General features: G+C 41.8%; 1 protein-coding gene across 1 annotated transcript in view; it reads right to left on the bottom strand.

Moving 5' to 3' along the window:
* The window catches only part of MEP1B (meprin A subunit beta), a 58195-nt gene that overhangs the window by 28460 nt on the left and 13324 nt on the right, over positions 1 to 16411 (bottom strand). Inside the window, exons 2-4 of the mRNA XM_053245948.1 lie at positions 3198 to 3216; positions 2510 to 2545; positions 2355 to 2401 (exon numbers count right to left, since the gene is read on the bottom strand). Coding sequence (XP_053101923.1) covers positions 2355 to 2401; positions 2510 to 2545; positions 3198 to 3216 — 102 coding nt within the window. The remainder of the gene's footprint in view (positions 1 to 2354; positions 2402 to 2509; positions 2546 to 3197; positions 3217 to 16411) is intronic.

Below are 16411 nucleotides of genomic sequence, written 5' to 3'. Positions count from 1 at the left end.
AGTCAGGACTCAGGTCCCAAGGGGGAATAGCTTAGCAAATCTCCATTAACACTACCAGCTACAGAGGTGGAGGACTCAGACTAGGGTTGCTGTATTCAAGCTTCCCAAATCCGGGTGGCTTAATTTTCAAATAGCAACTGATTTGCATTTTATTTATTTGACAGATTTGTATACTGCCTGCCACTACCCAAGTCTCTAAGTGGTTTAGAACAACGAAACAAACCAATCAGGGGCGTAACGAAGCTGGAGTGGGCCCAGAGACAAAATTTTAAAATGGGCCCCTCGCTGATACACACACACACTCACTTCACATGTGACTTGCCTCTGGGGGGCCCCTCAAGGAGTGGGGGCCCCCAGGCAGCCACCTCCCCTTGCCTAATGGTAGTTACGCCCCTGAAACCAATGACTGTGGAGCCAATGGCAGGAGGCAAAACCACAGAGCCTTCCTTTCTTTCCCCACCTTCTCTTCCCTTCCATTTGATCGGATCCAGAGTAAATTCCGAGCAAACCGGGTGGCACATTTGAAATCCGGGTAAATCCTGGTGGAATTTAGCAGCCAGGTGGAGGAGCCAAAATCCAGGGACAACCCTAAATTCCGGGGGACATGGCAAGGCTAGCTCAGATCCTGGCAAGGAGGATGAACCAGGCAGAGATGAACCCAGATCCCCAGAGATGATCTCCATTGAGATGAACTTGCCAGAGATGTTGGACTCAAGAATAGCCATAACCTCTCATCCTTCATTGCCTGCTCGCTGAAGCAGGGAACTCATCAGGCGAGAGGTGGCTGAGAGATAGAGAAAAGCTTGGCTCCAGGCCCAGGAGCTGCCCTTTTAAGGTCCCACACTGCAACAGAGGTCTGGAGCCTAAGAAAGGGACTTGTGGCCGAGAAACATAAAAGGGCTCAGTTGTCGCTGGGACTCTGTCTAATCAACTTGTTCGCTCAGAGTTCTCTGAGAGCCTGCAGACAGGCCATGCCTTCTGGGCCCCTGTGTGAGACCAGGACAGGGAAATATGGAAGGCTGTGTATTCTGGGCATCCCTGGTACTTCTGCACAAATGTGGAATCCAATATTGGCACAAAATTAAACTTTATAAAAATGTCCCCCCTAAAAGTAAGCGAATAAAACAGTAACTTTCTAGAGATTATATTTATGAAGATAGACTTGTAGATGTGTAGCTTGTGCCTGATTGATTGATTGATTAAGTGCCGTCAAGTTGGCGTCGACTCTTAGCAACCATATAGATAGATTCTCTCCAGGATGATCTGTCTTCAACTTGGCCTTTAAGGTCCCTCAGTGGTGCATTCATTGCTGTCGTAATCGAGTCCACCCACCTTGCTGCTGGTCGTCCTCTTCTTCTCTTGCCTCCAACTTTTCCCAGCATTATGGGAAATAATGCTTGTGCCTAGTGAAATTTAATTTTAGACTATGGATCTGACTCAGTATAAGGTAGCTCCTTATACATCCATCTATAAGTGTGTATCTATATATGGTGGAGAGAGCAGAGGTTTCTTTTGTAGTGGGCAGCAGTGCTGTAGCAGTGAATAGCTGGTTTTATTCAATTAAGTCAAGGTCAAAACTCTCACTAATAATTACCACACAGGGATAATTTGAAATATGAGACTGCATAAGCATGAAATCAATTCTTTGGTGGCTTATGTATGGAGTTTTTAGCATCTTCAGAGAATTCTGACTATATGAGCCTATTCCATTTTAAATGGTGGTCTGGCTACATTTCATAGAACTACTTGCATGAGTAAAGGTGCAGAGGGACAGCCTGTAGATAGCACCGCTTGCCAAGAAATGTTGTAAGATAGTCTCTCTTATCTAGTGTTGTCTGCAAATCATTAATATTAATGCTTGCAACAATGTGCTGACATATACTGCAATGGGAGTGAAGCTAATAAGCTAATAACAGTAACCTAATGGCCGAGTTGATTATTCTGTGTCATGCTTCTGCATTTTTACAGGACTTTCTCCTCTTTTATTATCTCAGACGTCTTATCAGAATTCCTTTCTAGGCACTTTCAGTGATGGCTTCATAAAGAAAGCATTTATCGCTAATAAACAGGGTTAACAGCTCTTCACTCTGATGGAGTTCTTGTATCCTCAGGAGCTCTTCCTGGCCCAACCTCCAAGTCAAGCTATCTCAGTCACTGTACTAATGTGGCTTTTCTGCTCATTTATTTCTCATATAAACTGAAGCAGGAACTTTCTATCGCAAAGCTCTTAAGCAGAGAGATCTCAGACTAGAGAAAATCTGGAATCACTACTCTAGGGACTAGACTAATGAAGTATAGGCTCTCAATTTCCAGACTATTAGTCACATATATGGATGTTTGTCATTTAAACTTACCCCATTTTCAAGTCTGATGTCACCCTCAAATAGGTCCAGTCCTAAAGCTAAAAAAAGAAAGATCCAATAGAAGCCAGTTAGTGCATTTTAAATAATGCCACATTATTGTAAAAGGCAAAAATGATGAAAATATGAAATTATTCAAGCTGAAAAACCTTCATTGATATCAATTTCATTCTCTTCATCTACTTCTGAAAAACAAAAGGACATATAAGTTATATATTATTAATTATAACCATTTTATCTATTAATTATTATAGCAAGTATCATTGAAACCTAAATATACTTGCTTGGAAGCAAGTCCTACTGAACTCAACAGCACTTGTTTCCAGATAAATACATGTAAGTTTGAATTGTCAAATGCACTAGCAACATCTGGCTTCCAGACTAACTGCACCAGCACAACAAACAAATTGCACACATGCAAGGTTGTGTCGCAGTGTGGCTACTCAAAACTGCAACAAGGATAGCCGAATGGGCTGACATCCAGACCAGTATTGTGCTAGCACAAGAGAAGTTGTGCACACTGTTGCACAACACGTTGTGCAACTTGTCAACATCTTCTATTAGCGCAAGGACTACTCTGGAACAGACATCCATTTCTTTGTGCAACGCCCTTGCACGATGTCCTTGTGCTAATACAACAGCATTGTGCTAGCACAACACTAGTGCGGAATATGTTAATAGAATTTGCTAGCACAGCTTTCTCATGCTAGTACAACATGTTTGTGAAAGCGCAGTATTAATCTGGATGTCAGCCAGTAACAATAATTATGTTCATGACCAGTTAAGTTTTGTTACCTATATTTTAGCCAAGTGAACAGAATGGTAATTAGAACTCACCCAGTCGTTCTTGAACAGGCTAGAATAAAAGAAAAAGATTTTATAAGATGTACAAAAACTCCTTCAATAATAATTTGTGGGACATCTAATGGCATCAACTATCTTTGGCAAGCTTCGCACTACAAAATTAGAGCCAATTTCAATGTGATATTTTACATTCACAACGTGACCTTTGGAGTTAGTTTTTTGTATGCATATGTTGAAAAATGTCTGACTCTTGTGCCTTTTCATTTTTAATTTTTTTAAAAATCATTGGGTAACTACTGCTTTCTCTCACAAGGCACCTGTGTGCAACACAATATGTCTGTGGCTATGGCAATATGTCTGTGGTTGGGGACTAGCACAATTTTGTAGGGAGTTGAAATTTATATGAACATTTCTGGAGTTCATTAGTCCCCCCATTCCTATTCTGTCTTAAACCCTACATTTAGACAATTGTGAACTGTAAGGACCTTGTGTTGTACAAGGCAAGAGAGTGGTGTATGTATGAAGATGGGAATAATATGCATTACTCCAACTAGGGACATTGTTTCCTCTGATTCAACCAGGAAAACGTACCAGAATTTGCAAAATTCACACATTTACTCCTCAAGAGCCTAGATTAAACTTCTATACAAAATGAAGTACTGGTAATATTTGGGATATTACACATGATTTTGCATACATACAAAGGCTAGATCATTAATAAATACAAACTCCTGCATTTAAACTTCAGTTATTCAAACATACTTATTTAGATCTTATGTGTGTCTACCATATCATTCTTTGGCAAACTATATCTATGGAAATAGCAGTTGTGTTTCTCCAATTGTTTTAGAAGCCTCTTGAAGATTCAGATAAATTAATTGAACCAAACCATTTAATCAGAGTTTATTGTATTAGGATTGACAGTTACCAGCAATGGAGGACAAAAATAAAACAGCATAAATCAAGAAAATTCAGTACAAATATCCCAAATATATACACATAAATGTACCCCTCTTTTTTTGTTGTGATTGCAGCAAATTAGGCAAGCTCATGGGAGATATCACTGTCTTTCCCAGTGAAGAGGAGAGATATGATGGAAGAAGAGTGCGTTGCTGATGGATCTTTGAGCATTTGTGCTTTGTATGACTACACTTTCTTTGAAAAAATAACCAAAGAATAATAACATTAAGTTTCTGATAAATACATCAAATAGATATTGGCCCAGCTCAGAGATCATGTGGAGCCAGAATTGTTCTCTGGTTTCCAGTGGCATGTGTACTCTTCCCTTTCTTTTGCATTATTCTATTTCTGCTCCAAACATAAAACAAGCCAGGATCTGTTGTGACATCCACATCAGGTATTCCTGGCTTATTCTTCCAGTTTCCAAATAAACCAGGATCTGAAGCTCGATATAATCTGAGCTTCAGATCCTAGTCCATTTGAAAATTCTGCAAAAACAAAAATGGCAAAATAAGTCCTTTTTAACTAAACTAAAATGGACAAGCTCACAAAGAAGAAACACATCCCAAAATCCCCTCTATTTTGTTTTACCTGAATGTTTAAAAATTGTATAGGTGCCCTTAATTAAGTAACTTTGAGCCTGTACCTCACATTATTACACCCTAATTCTTCAGCATAAAAATATTTTCTTTGCTGTCTTACCAAACTGCAAACAATCTGTAAAAGAACCCAGGTCAGGAACACAGAAACTGGCAACAAATTCATATTGGTTCACTTCTGGAAGAGATATTACCTTTCAATTTCTCTGCATTTATAGCTAAAATAAACTAGTGTTACATTAACTAGAACCTTGATCCTTGTATTAAAGGCTCGTTATTACACTGTGATCATGCTGATTCAGCCAGGTACAGGAGAAAATGTATGGTTATGGTGAGGCATAAATAGAACATTCTGCCACGATGAGCCCTGGATATTCTACTAGTTATAACATCCAAACCATCCATCCAATTGCCTGAAATGTGACACAGAACTAGGTTGTCTAAATTTAGTGCAGATCCATCAAGAAGTGACTAAGCAGGGGCATATGTACCATTTGGCAGGGGGAGACAGTTGTCTTCGGGCCCGCCACCCCAAAACACCCCCCAGAGGCAGGTCACATGAACCCAACTCCCCAGCACCCACCTGATCGCAGCTCACCCACTGTCCGGGCAGGCCGCAGCAAGACCTGAGGAGCTGCACCTGCACAGCCTGTTGGGCAGCCCCCAACAGGAGCTGCCGTGGCTACAGCAGTGCACAAGAATTTGCTGCTGCTGCCACCACACTGCGTCCTGCTGCAGTCAGAAAGGCAGCTCACGTGCTTCCTAGATGAAAATTCCAACCTGGCAGCCAGGTTGGTCTCTGGGTCATCTCGGAGAGACCATGTTACTCCTTTACTGATGGAGTTACACTGGCTGCCAATAGGTTCCCGGACAAAATACAAAGTGCTAGCTACAACTTACAAAGCCCTAAACGGCTTAGGCCCTGGGTATTTGAGAGAACGTCTTCTTCATTATGAGCCCCACTGCCCATTGAGGTCATCTGGGGAGGTCTGTCTCCAGTTGCCACCGACCCATTTGGAGGCTACACAGAGACGGGCCTTCTCGGTCACTGCCCCGAGATTGTGGAATGCACTCCCTGCTGAGATACGATCCTCCCCATCTCTGGCAATTTTCAAAAAAACACCTGAAAACCCATCTTTTCACCCAAGCTTTCTCAGCTTCCTAAGTCTGGGGTTTTTTAATTTTTGGTTTATTTTAAAATTCAAAACCTGATTTCGGGGTTTTTAATCACTGAAATTGTTTAATTGTTGTTTTAAAATGTTTTTAAAATTGTTAATTGTTATGTTGTTTTTTAATTTGTTTTAGGTCTTTACTGTTTTAGTGGTTTGTTTTAATTGTAAACCGCTTTGAGCCATTTTGGAAGGGTGGTATACAAATCCAATACATAAATAAATAATAAATAAATAAAGAGGTGCTCGCCTGTGATTGGCTGGATTGCTCGCTCTCAGGGTGGGGATTTGTTAATCTCAGGGGACTCCACTGCCGTGACCCGAGAGGGCCCTTGAGCAGCAGCCGCCACAAAGAAAAGTCTAGGCAGTTTGGCGCGGAATGCAAATTAATATCATGTGATTGGTTGGCTAGAGGTTCCATTACTTCATTATAAACCGTTCCTTGAGTAGGCTTTACCTGGGAGTAGGTCCTACTAAATTTTACTATGAGGAGAAGTGTTTGGGTGCAGCCCTAAGGTGACTTCCCAGTCCTAAAATAGAGTTACAATGTTCTTCTAAATAGTAGGCTTGCAGTTAATGCCAAGCACTGAGAGATTACTATTATTTATTATTATTAGTTGGTTTACAAAAGTTAAAATACAATACAACTCCATAAAAATCACATTTAAAATCAGTTAAACAATAAAAGCCATAGTGTGGTTCTGCTGTTATTTACACCTTGTAACTATAGTTGGGATATGTGCAATGATTAAAGTTCTTCATTGATTCTGTTTTATTAGTTGGTTCTGCTGTTATTTACACCTTGTAACTAGTTGGGATAGTTAGTAGAGACATCGAGCCAGGAGAAGGAGAGGAAGGCAATAAGGGGCCCATTTTAAAATCTCATCTCCTGGCCCACTCTAACCTTGCTATGCCCCTGCAAGCAGCATACCTCTAAGAAGCAGATTTTTTGCATCTTGGTAACCTATTTTTGACTAAAGGGTGGATGGCATCATTACAAAATACTCCACTGAGGTTTTCCTATGTGTCCCTTCAACAGTACCAAATCTGGCCCAAAACAGTCTGATAGGGACACACACACCCCTGGGAGAGCTCATAAGCTTTTTTATTGCCCATCTAAATATTTGAATCAGTAGTGGAATCTGTTCTTTTGATGTTTTGAAATAAATCTATTGAGCTGTTAGCCTTTGTTGAAGTTCTCATCAGCAAAATCAAGTGAGGACGTGCATCACAGCAGTGTCAAATGGCCTGATTGACCCTTCTCAGAGTAATGTTTTCCTTCAGTAAAGATTGCTGTCACTTTCCCTACAGCTGAGTGAACTGTGTCCTCCTAACTGAGCAAAGAGACATCTTTCAAAGTGGTGGCTCCCTTTGATGATAGGGTGAAAGCAACTTTCCCTATTCATCCCAACATAACATTCCTCCCAAAAGCTGTTGCTGGTCTCTCCCAGATATCCTTTTTATCCTACTTTCCTTAAGGAAACTAAGCTTATGAGAGCACTCAGGGGTGTGTGTGTGTCCCTATCACACTTGGAGTTATTTGAATCCAATTTGATACTGTTGAAGGGACAGTATCATAGGGAAACCTCAATGGCATAATTTGTAATGATGTCATCCACCCTGATTCATGATGGTGGACACCAGTGTTCCCTCTAATAGGGATTCCCAAATGTTGTTGACTACAACTCCCAGAATCACCAGCTGCAATGGCTTTTGCTTGGGGACTGTGGGGATTGTAGTCAACATCTGGGAATCCCTGTTAGAGGGTACACTGGTGGACATGTGAACATTTGAAGCACAAGAGGGTTAACTTGTGGACAATTTGGTACAGTTGTCTAGTGAGTGACACATAGGAACACCTCAACAGCATAGTTTGTGGTTATGTCATCCACCTCAATCCAAGATGCAACAACGAGAGGGCATGCCCTCAGCAATTGCCTGTGGGCTTCCCAGAAGCATCTGGTGGTCCACTGTGGTCCAACAGGATGCTGGAGTAGATAGGCCTTGGGCCTGATTCAGCAGGTTCTTACATTATATAACATGGAACAGATCCACCTGTTCTTATGTTATATATCATGGAAGACATGTGAACGTTTAAGGTGCAAGTGGACTAACTTGTGAACCAGTTTGAACCAAATATGCTACAGATGTAGGAACACATAAGGACAGATGGTGAACATGTGAACATTTGAGTGGGCTAACTTGTGGACCGCAAGTTTATCAAGTTTAAACAAATAGCACGTTTAGCTATGTGGCTAACTTGATCCTCATTCAGAGCAGATACTGCTGGTTTTCTGAGTCTTTTTTGTGTCTGTAGCAGCTGTCTAACAGTATAGTTCTTTATATGTTTAGCCCAGATTAAGTCCTACTTAATATGGAAAGTAATGAAAATATCCCTTTTATAACTGTTGCAATAAAAACCTTGTTTAAAAATGGGTGGGGCGGGGGGGATATTTGAAAAATACTGTTTTAAATGTGGGGAGAACAGAAACATCCCTGTAAAGAGGAGGGGGGTTAATAATGGTAAGATTCATTTAAGCGAGGGCAGAATGTACCATTCCCTGTAAAATGAAAGGAACAATAGAAAGATTAGTTTGAAAACCGGGGGGGGGGGGGGTGGTAATGGAACAATGTCTGTTGGAAATGGAGTTAATGGATGGAAATTGTATTCTTTAAATAATGGGAAGGGGAACAATGGAAATATCCTTTTAAAAAGATAAGAGGCATAATAGAACAATGTATATAAAAGGGGGGGAACAAAACTGAGAAATATCTGCTTGGATGCCTGACTAGCCCAACGTTGAATTAAAAATCTAACATCTAACCCCTGCTAACTGGGCAAAGAGGCACCTTTTACCGTGGTGATTCTCTTTATTTAGCAGGGGGAGAGTAACTGGCCCTATCCACCCCCAGCACAGTACTTCCAGTGACTGTTGCTGGTGTCTATCTTATGTTTCGTTTTAGAATGTGAGCCCTTTGGGGACAGGGAGCCATCTTATTTTTTTGTTATTTCTCTTTGTAAACCGCCCTGAGCTATTTTTGGAAGGGCAGTGTAGAAATCGAAATAATAATAATAGTGTGGGTGAACAAAGCCTAATTTGTAAAGCCAGCATAATATAAAACTATACAAGGTTTTTGCTGCTTACATGTGTGGGATTTAAGTTGATTGATTTAACTTGCAAGTTTCCACATCTTTTAGAGCACAAGTGAAATTTGTTAGCTTCTCACCTTAATTTTAAACTGACTTTTAAAAATATTTAAATTAATGGTCAATATGCAATGGACCAGGAATTTAGAAATTTAAGGAGGTATTCTATGAGTGGTAAAGATATGATGGTGTGAAACTATCAAGCAGTCCATCCAAACCCCTTCTGTTGGCTATTGGATAGAGAGTTAGTAGAGGTGATAACACTTCCCTTTCTAGCTCTTGAATGGTTTTTCCAGTTAGAATTGTTGATGGAGAGGATGAAACATGGAGAATGAATACAGAATGGTAGATTACAGGGTTCCATTTCAAAATCTATCGAAGCTAATGTCTGCGGCCATCCTTTTAGAAGTTATCAGTAGAGCGTTTCAGCTTTTTTGGTTCAAGATTAAAGCAATCCTCTCCTGGTGAATGGGAAGCCTTCTATCTTTGTATACTTCTTATGGGGAAAGGATGCTGAGAGTAGCTGCGCATGACACCTCAATGAAAGTACTGTTCTCACAGATCTAGCTGTAGAATCTGTGACTTGCTCAGCCACATTTAGCTACAGCCTAACTAGAAGTAATGGTAGCCTAGAACACTGTGGCAAATTGCTTTCATCTTTCAGTAAACCTTCAACAAAGGCTAACATCTCCAATAAGGGTGCATGAGATACTACTATACTGGTAATTCAACACTTTTGATAGGAGACCTGCTGCATAACCTTACAGTTTTTCCAGCCTCCTGGATAGAATATGACATGAAGCTGGTTACTGAAGACAAGGATGAAAGGTCATGCTAGTGACTGGAGAAAACAGTTGCAGATTTGCAACAGAAGCATGTATAAGTGGTTGCACTTTTATGGTCTTCTCAGATGCCTGAATAGTCTTAGGCCCAGATGAACTATAAATTACAGACTGGTCACTCAGATGTTATGCTTGGTTCCCCACTCCTACCCTCCATACCTACCAATTAAGTTAATGCATTTTCCAGGGTAATATATAGCTGATGGTTTGTTTGTTTTTAAAGGCTATGCTATGTTATATTGTTTTCAAATGTCAATTAGAGCTTTCCCATAAAGCCTTGATCTGAGCTGTGCATGCACAATCTCATGAATGTTAGTACACTGAAGACACCAAGAAGAAACTAGAGCAATTGTGAGGGCTGTGGTTGGTGTCTATATTTTGTACCTTTTTTATGGCCTACCAGGAATTTCAGCTCTTCTTCCAAGAGATGCAATTTAGCCATACAAGCAAACTGCAAGAGGGTCCCTGCAGCAATTCCCAACTGTTTTCAGCATGTATACTAAGGACTAGCTTTGGCTTAGATCAACTTCAACCTGGAATGGACATGAAGTCATAAAATAGGCAAGTCAAGCCATGCCCTTCTAGCCAAGCAATGATATGGCTGAGTAAGTATGTGTGACATTTTGCATTTAGGCTGCAATGACACATAACAGATAACTGTAGTTAAACATGGCCGAGCTTGGGACTCCAGCACAAACAAAAAGTTATGGGCTGAAAGCAGCCTCCAATTTACAGTGCCAAACTCAATTTTTCGCTGCCAATATCTAAGGTTTGACCGCTGAGACATTACTTTTGACTCCTGGCGCAGCCATAACTGTGATTTTGCATGGATTTTCAAAACGCAATCATAGAGGCAACAGCGCAGACCCACCCGAGGATGTGGCTGATCCAAGCCATCAGCACTTCTTGCTGGCAACCTCTCAGAGAACCAGCCTCACTATTCCTGTCAGTTATGGAGATGCCAGGCTACAGGGATGCTGCCACATCCCATCCAGGACTGTCAGCCTGTCAAGCTGCACAGTCACTCTGGGGCTTCCCCACTTCCCACTCCATCCCTTCCTCCCCGCTCATGGCAAGTGGTAGGGAATGGGCACAGGATGACAGAATGGGCGCTAAGTGCTTTGCTCCCCGAGAAGGGAGCAACAGTGATGTATGTTCATAAGCACAAACACTCCAAATGATAACAGAAGCAGGGCACCCCATCACAGTGCTGGGAAGGGAGCAAATGCTGGGCTGGGGGTGGGGACAAGGTCGGGTATAAATGGCAGACCCAAGTAGGGGATCTGGAGCAGTAGAATTCTTTCCCCACCCCCACATATAGGTTGGGGAAGAGGCCCCCAGCCCCTTCCCCTTGGGGGTTATCGGTCCCTAGGCTTACTCATGAGAAGAGCCATCTGGGAGCACTAATTGTAAGTTTACAAGATAGTATTCTCATTGCTACAGGTGGTACTCCTGTTGCTTACTGCAAATTTAGCCCATTATCCCATGTTCTCTCACGAGAGTGGCAGCCTATTGGAGACTCGATACTGAGCTAGGAAGCTCCATGCAGCAAAGCTTTGGGGACAGGTACTTGGGCAAGTGCTGTCCATGTCTCAGCAGCTGCCACCAACCTGCTGCCAATATGGCGAAATGCCGGACTAAGCCCAGGAACTTGGAACTGGTTTAAAGGTCCGTGCCAGACCCATGTCTACACCATCCACATAAACAGTTAGGGGTGTTTTTTTTGGGGGGGGGTGCTCTGGAAATGGTTTAAAAGGCAGGCCCTAGCATGGATTCCCTAGCAGCCAAGTTCTATTCTTCTCGCTCAAAGGCTGGGGAAGAGGGGGCTTGGCCCCTTCCACTATTGGGGGTTCTTGCTTCCCAGGCTTACTCATGATAAAGGCCAGTCACCGGGGTCAGTATGGGTAAGCCGAAATCCTCCTTCAAAGATACGGCCACCTGAACTAAGGCACACTGCCCAGGCATGAGAGTGCCAGGCCTTGGGGACACCCCCGCACAACTCCTAAGAAGGACCATCAAAGGGGAGGAGAGAGAATTGATGAGCAAAATCGCTAATCATGTGTGATTACAAAACAACGACCCAGAGATGAAAGTTTGGGGCGGTGTACAAATTAGATAGATAGATAGATAGATAGATAGATAGATAGATAGATAGATAGATAGATCCCCTTCTCCACAGACACCTCCCTCACACGAGTATCAGGCGATGAGGGCTCTAAATAGAGCTGAGTTACTGTGAGGAGGGGTACTGCTTTCCTCATCTTGGGGACTTGGTCCAAGCTGCCATGGAAATATGCTCCCTGCCAGCCCATCCACCCATGTTGACATGTGTGCCCTTGCCAGCACCCCAGAACAACTATCCTGCTGTCCCAGGGTGGCTGGAGAAGAGGAGCTCACCTCTCCCATGATTCTCTGCACCAGCAGATCTGCATACAGCATGATGCCGGACCATGGGTTTGGATTCTGAATGGGTTTCAAGGTCTGTCCGAAAGTCTCCCCCTTCCCCTCCACACACATGTCTGGGCCATGGAGCATCTAGATGTCCATTGGATGCATGGAAGTCTCCACAGGGAATGAGGATAGGGGGTTCATGGAGATCTGTTCTATTTTTTACCATTGAAAGTTGGGGCCCCCCACACAAGCAGTGGCCCTTTTGGTGCACTGGCAGGTGGGTGGGCTGGCCCAACTTGTGAACTCGCAGTCCATGGGTGAGGCACCACTCACGGATGGGCAGAACCTTCCCCAATAGTTTGATCATTTCATGAGAGGGCTAGCCCACTCGGCAGCAAGCTGACAGAAAGTGGATTTTGGTTGGGTCTGCATGGACTGCTTTGCCAGGGTCACCCTTCGCGACATCAACCAAGGTTATGGTGGGACATAGCCCGCGGCATCCCACAGCATCCTTTGTCCTCCATCTACATATCCCCTCCTAGGAAGTTTCAATGTTCCCCTCCCTTAATTAAAGCAGAACACCACCACCACCCCGACAATTCATGTTTCTGTGGGACTATTGGAGAGTGGGACTACTGGGGGAGGGGCAGTGCCATAGCTGGCAAAAGAAATGGCATAGCATGTCATTTAAATGGGTTTAAATGCCCTTTCCATGCCTAGGGCAGGTGGAGTACTCTGATAATGCATGATCACTCTTAGAACAACTCCTCTGAGATTATGGCCAATCATGGCTGCCCCACTGACATGGTGATACTTTGCCCACAGTCTGGCCATGTAACTTGCTGGGATCTGGGAGGGCCTCCCCTCTCTTGCAACTATAGTTTGGCGGGCTGCGGTTTAGCAGATGTCTGCAACACGATTTGAAGTTATGATTTGAAACCTCGGCCACATTTACCTCCGGTTTGGTATTACATGTAAAAGCGGCCTATGTGTGACATTTTGCATTTCCCAGTATCTACATATATATTTATCTAAGGCATACCCATCACTGATCCCATGTGTTGCAGCTCTCATGAGAGTTTGCAAGCAAACTGCCAGCAGGGGGAGAGGAAAGTGACAATGATGGCGAACAGGCAGGTGAGGTGGGAAACAAAACGGTGGCGAGGGAGAAGGCAGGAGTGGGCAAGCGGGGGGAAGAAAGTGGTGGCAAGGGCAGGTGGGGGAAGAACATGGGGGGAGGCGGGCAGGGAAGAAAACAACGGTGGCAGCAAGCAGGCAGGAGGGGAAATCAGCAGCAGCCAGCAGAAACTAGAAGTGCAGATGCTCTGCACCTGGCCCAGCTAGTTGTTTATTAAGGTCCCACTGCTGCAGCCTCTTCCTGTAACTGAAACTTCAACCCTTGACCTTCCGCACATTGGCTTACAATAACATTTTATACAGTTCTATAACCATAAAACTTATATAGAACTGTGTAAAATGTTACTGTAAGGCAATGTGCAGGAGGTCAAGGGTTGAAGGAGTTTGAGTGACAGGAAGAGGCTGCAGCAGTGGGACGCCTGCAGGCAGTTTGAGAAACCCTGTTCAGAATGTTAGACAGAGAAAAGCAATTAGTAGTCAGTTACTATACTAGTTAGTGGTTTGTCTGTGATTAGGGTGGTGAGAGGGTGTGTCTGGAGGACTGGAAAGTAAAAATTAGACTGAACAAGAAAAGGGCCTCTCTGAAGAAGGAAGAAGTGTGAGTTTTAGGGAGAAGCAAAGGAAGATCTGCACTCTAAAGCCCAAATTCTGTTCAGAGAAAATAACCAAGCAAGGCACCTAACCCTAAAAGGAGAAAGGTCACCTAAAAGGAACCTTAACTGTATAACATCTCAAACACACCAGTGTGGCCATTAGTTCTATGCTTAGGTTTAAAACCTGATAACCACTATGCTTATAAGAGTTACATTATAATACTGGAAACAATTACGATTGAAGAACTTGTGCAAGAGCTGCTGAATAAACATCTACTGGTTTTATTGAGTACAATCAAGAATGTTTCTTCTATCTCCCTTATTCACCAGAAGTGTTATACCACGCTACAGAACAACATATCAAAGGGAGAAGTATAATAAAGAACAAGCTCTGTCACAAGTCCTTTTTTTTTCAAATTCATTTTTTATTAATTTTAACAATAGCAATATTGTCATTCATTACAAATACACACATAAAAGATGGACTTCCCGCTCACATTTCTTCGTGAATCATCAACTATAAGATTTACCCTTGCTATAATAATAATTCAAAACATAAATTAAAGCCCTTACGAACATAATTAAACTAACCAACCTGCGCTTTATACTAAATTTCAAACCCTGCTGTCAAGTCCATGGTAGGGAAGTAATTTTTTAAATACAACAAAAATGGTTTCCAATCTTCTTTAAAACATTCCAAGTTTTGATCTCTTAATAGTGCTGTAAGTTTTGCCATCTCCGCATATTCCAAAATTTTTATCAGCCAGTCTTCTTTTGAAGGCAGTTCACTAGACTTCCATTTCTGTGCATATATAATTCTAGCTGCCATAGAGGCATACATTAAAAATGTTAAATTGGTTTTAGAAATAGCTCCTTGTGTTATTCCCAGCAGGAAGGATTCTGGCTTCTTAGGAAATGTCATTTTAAATATTTTCTTTAATTCATTACATATCATATCCCAATAGGCTTTAGCCTTCCCACAGGTCCACCACATGTGAAAAAATGTGCCTTCAGAATGTCCACACTTCCAACATTTGTTTGAGACATTTTTATATATTAAAGCCAGTCTTTTTGGTGTCAGATACCATCTATACATCATTTTATAATAGTTTTCTTTGATAGCGTAACATGCAGTAAATTTTAAATCCTTTTTCCATAACTTTTCCCAGGCTGCCATTTCTATATTACGCCCCACATCTTGAGCCCATTTTATCATAGTCATTTTAACCACTTCTTCTCTTGTCTCCTCCAAAAGCAACAGTTTATACAGTTTAGAAACTAATTTTTCATCATTTTGACATAATTCCTTCTCAAAATTTGAAGTCTGGTCCTCAAATCCGACTTTAAGGTCCTTCTTATACATCTCATTTAACTGATGATACTGAAACCAATCTCTAACTATATCTTGTATTTCAATTAAACTTTTTAACTTACAATCCTTTTCGTGAAAATGTACCAAATCCCTATAGGTACCCCAACCTGTTTGCATATTTACTTCTTTACGTGATAAAGCTTCAATCAGAGATACCCATAATGGAGTTTTAGGTTCAAACCAATTTTTATATTTTAACCACACCCTCATTAAACTCCTTCTCACATAATGGTTCAAAAAATCTTTATGTATTTTACTTTTTTCATACCATAAATACGCATGCCATCCAAACCTTCTGTCAAATCCTTCTAAATCAATAATTCTAGGGTTTCTTAGCGTTATCCATTCTTTTATCCATGTCAAACAAACAGCATCAAAGTACAACCTTAAGTCTGGCAAGGTAAGACCGCCCCTTTCCTTTGCATCTGTTAGATTCTTAAAATTAATTCTTGGTCTTTTCCCCTGCCAAACAAATTTAGTTATGTCCTTCTGCCATTGCTTGAAACAAGTTAAAGTGTTAATTATGGGAATAGTCTGAAAGAGAAACAACATTTTAGGCAAGACATTCATTTTCACCACTGAAATTCTTCCCATTAAAGAGATATTCATTTTGGACCATCTTTCTAGATCAGTTTTCACTGAATTCCATATTTTAACATAGTTATTTATAAACAACAGGGAGTTGTTATTTGATAACCAAAACCCCAGATATTTAACTTTCTTCTCCACTTTCAGCTCACTTATTTGAGAGAATCTGTCTTTAGTTTTCTGGTCCATATTTAAGGCATTCTTCTTAAGGCATTGGTCTCAGATCTGTCAAAGAGAGTCTGGGTGGCGGCAGCAGAATTACCTGGAAGCAGGGCAACACATTATGAAGATGCTTGCCAAGAAAAGGAAAAAAGCATATCCCACTCATGAGCAGTTTGTAAAGTGCATGGCAACCACGGTAGCAAGCTGATAAGCTAGGGTATACATCCAAATATTAATACATTCATGAAAACAGCTGAATTGATCATGATCATCAAACCAATTGACA

This window comes from Hemicordylus capensis, chromosome 4 (assembly GCF_027244095.1).
Source record: "Hemicordylus capensis ecotype Gifberg chromosome 4, rHemCap1.1.pri, whole genome shotgun sequence".
Taxonomy (NCBI): domain Eukaryota; kingdom Metazoa; phylum Chordata; class Lepidosauria; order Squamata; family Cordylidae; genus Hemicordylus; species Hemicordylus capensis.
Note: the sequence above shows the minus strand (reverse complement) of the source record. Positions and strands in the feature narration are given on the sequence as shown.